This window comes from Apium graveolens, chromosome 6, assembly GCF_009905375.1.
Source record: "Apium graveolens cultivar Ventura chromosome 6, ASM990537v1, whole genome shotgun sequence".
NCBI lineage: Eukaryota > Viridiplantae > Streptophyta > Magnoliopsida > Apiales > Apiaceae > Apium > Apium graveolens.
In genome coordinates, this window is record NC_133652.1 from 269700297 (window position 1) to 269703659 (window position 3363).

Here is a 3363-nt window from a genome sequence, read left to right on the forward strand (position 1 = left end):
ATAAATATACAAACTCTGTCTTATTTTTAACATCACCTTTTTCTTGTATATTAATCAAAATTCGCGTTTTAATCAAATCAAACTATTAATAATTATCATAATATAATATTGAGATAATAATATTCAACTTCAATTTTCTTTTATTCACCTTTGATTAACCATACTCGTTAAATGTGAACAATTTTTTGGGACGATAAAAATAGTAAAAGTGGATGTATATATCCTCCATCCAGGATGCATCGCATTTCTATTTCGAAACATAGAGCACCCCCAACATGTAATCGCAGCTAGTTAACTAGTAGTTTCCAAAATTCAATTTCATTATATAAATATCGGCCGGCCCGCTACATCCAACTGGGCACGACTTACTTGACCGGCCTCTTCAAATACAACTAAAATTTCGTTTATTTTAAATTATTGGCCCCAGCTAAATATATTTTCTGACACCATACTCACACTATTTATCCCATCCCAACAATATTTATTTTTGTCACTCCTCCCGCACACCATCTTCATCTTCTTTAAACATGGCAGAGCTTGATTATGAACTGCCTCGTTTTGTAAGAGTCTACAAAGATGGTACCGTGGAACGTCTGATGGGCACTGACACCGTGCCTGCTGGCATTGATCCCGAAACCGGCGTCGAATCCAAAGATGTTCTCGTCACTCCGGAGACCGAGGTATCCGTTAGGCTTTGTTGGAAAAACTTAGAGAAGAAAAAGACACCTACATTTTTTTTTGCAAAGGACTTGTACTGCTATATTTCTTGTTTTCTTTTTCTCTTCTAAAACTCAAGGTAAACTAACCATTATATAGGCTTTACAAACATATTAAAACTAACTATTACTAAAACTAACCACTACTAATTAATGGGTAAATTACATGTCCATAATTTACTCCATAACTCCACTACCCACTACTAAACAATTCTAAAATAATATTTTTCTCTAATAATTAATCTATTGCTAAATATCTAATAATTGAATAAACAAATAATTAATAACTAAATTTAAGATTATTCCAACATTCACCCCCATAATCTTAAATTTACGAAGCACTTTCTCTTCGCCTGTGATGCACTTCTCACCACCATCAATTTTGATGCACTATCTCATCAAAAATACTTTGGAGCACTTTCTCTCCAAAAACACTTTGGAGCACTTTCTCTCCACAACTCTAAAATAAAATTTCTTTCATGGCCTCTTGTGTCATGATATCTTTATCATTATTTCCACCGCTCATGTTCCTCCTTCATTTTTATTCTTGCTTCTCTTTTCTTTTTCCACGTACCATTTCATCTTGATATTTCACTAAATATATATGGAGAAATTTTTAATGCCATTTGAAATCTCAGATAAATACTTAATATATATATATATAAATGTATGTATTTTTATAAGAGTCTCACAAGCCCTAGAACATATAGCTCTGATACCATGTTGGAAAAACTTAGAGAAGAAAAAGACACCTACATTTTTTTTGCAAAGGACTTGTACTGCTATATTTCTTGTTTTCTTTTTCTCTTCTAAAACTCAAGGTAAACTAGCCATTATATAGGCTTTACAAACATATTAAAACTAACTATTACTAAAACTAACCACTACTAATTAATGGGTAAATTACATGTCCATAATTTACTCCATAACTCCACTACCCACTACTAAACAATTCTAAAATAATATTTTTCTCTAATAATTAATCTATTGCTAAATATCTAATAATTGAATAAACAAATAATTAATAACTAAATTTAAGATTATTCCAACAGGCTTTACCTACCTAAAACCAGAGACTCCACCAAAAAGTTCCCTCTAGTGATTTATTTTCACGGGGGAGGATTTTATTGTTTTACTCCATTTTCCAACTTATACCGATCTTTTCTTAATTCTTTTGTCGCAGAAGGTAACGTTATTTTAATATCCATCGATTACAGAAGGCCACCGGAGCATCATGTTCCGATCGCGTACGAGGATTCGTGGACTGCCATACGATGGGTGGCTTCTCATGCCGACGGTACTGGCCAGGAGGCATGGCTGAATGAGTTTGCTGATTTTGGACGTGTACATTTAGTAGGAGATAGTGCAGGTGCAAACATTGCACATTGCATGGCTATTCGGGCCGGGTCGGAGAAAGTTGACGGGATTAACTTTGATGGGCTTATTCTCATGCATCCTTACTTTTGGGGCAAGGATCCGGTTGGTGAAGAAACGGATGATACGGAAAGAAGAGCTTTTATTGAGAGGTACTGGCTATTAGCATGCCCGACCAGCAGCGGGGTGGATGATCCGTGGATGAACCCGGGGTTGGATCCGAAGTTGTCAAGCTTGGTGTGCAAAAGGGCTTTGATTTTTGGTGCTGAAGAAGATTTTCTAAAATATAGGGCTAAGTATTATGGTGAGGTATTAGGTCAAAGTGGATGGGCCGGAACTGTAGAGGTGGTGGAGACTGAAGGTGAAGTTCATGTGTTTCATTTGTACAAGCCCAAGACTCAGAAGACCAGGGAATTGATCCACAAAGTAGTGTCTTTTATTTATAAAGACAAAGCCCATTCTATTTAAATCGCAAATACTTGGTACATTTCTTGTTTTGATTTTCCTCTTACACTGCAATGTACAAATTCTAATGCAACCAACGAATAACAACACTACATCAGCTAGAAGTTTGATCATGCATGTATATCTCTTGCATTGGTGTTCAGTAAAACGCATGTCGACACAGGTGAGTATAAATATCATTGGAGCCAAGATAGCCTTGAGCAGAGGCGGGCAAAACTTGCGCCTAGGCCTCCGAGTTTCAAAAATTTCCATTATTTTAATCAAATATATATAAAAAGTAATATAATGATATATATTTTAGGGTCTTATAAATAAATTTGGACTAAAATACCTAAAATCTCAAGGTCAGTTATGATTGGAGCCTTTAGCAGAAAAAAGCTCCTAACACTCGATTTCTAATACTTTTCCCGTCACATAACACAAGACCATATAATATTTAGCACGTATTTTAAAATGAAATACTATTAAAAATTATAAAGTCACGACATTAATATTAAATTTTCAGTTATTGATAATTAAAAAAACTAGAATTTAGTTTTCTGTTAAATTACCAATTTATCAATATATATAAATGACGGAACGAAGGAAGTACTAAATCATAAAATTATACAAACTTTGTAATTTTTTTATCATAACACGTGTAAGATCAATAATTTTGACACTTTTCTGATATAATCCAACCATCTAAATCGTGGAGCTAAAATTTTTACGCCACCATTAAATTGTATGACAATGCAATATTGGGAATTAGTAAGATTCTGCATGTTCAGAGTTTTAAGAATGAATTGTGTTTTGAGGTGCTGATTCG

The 3363-nt window shown here is 34.1% G+C and overlaps 1 protein-coding gene across 1 annotated transcript; it reads left to right on the plus strand.

The window, feature by feature from the left end:
* Positions 1-413: 413 nt before the first annotated feature.
* On the plus strand, positions 414-2719 carry LOC141667721 (putative carboxylesterase 12). The gene is made up of 2 exons (XM_074474326.1): positions 414-680; positions 1934-2719. The coding sequence occupies exons 1-2, from the start codon at positions 655-657 to the stop codon at positions 2556-2558; spliced, it is 651 nt and encodes a 216-aa protein (XP_074330427.1). The 5' UTR covers positions 414-654; the 3' UTR covers positions 2559-2719.
* The last annotated feature ends 644 nt before the right edge of the window (positions 2720-3363 follow it).

What these genes read in the sequence shown, in the direction of transcription:
- LOC141667721 (XM_074474326.1), top strand. Translation starts at nt 655, where the DNA reads ATGTTCTCGTCACTCCGGAGACCGAG. An exon ending in TCGTCACTCCGGAGACCGAG is followed by an intron (nt 681 to 1,933) that starts GTATCCGTTAGG and finishes CATCGATTACAG; the next exon opens with AAGGCCACCGGAGCATCATG.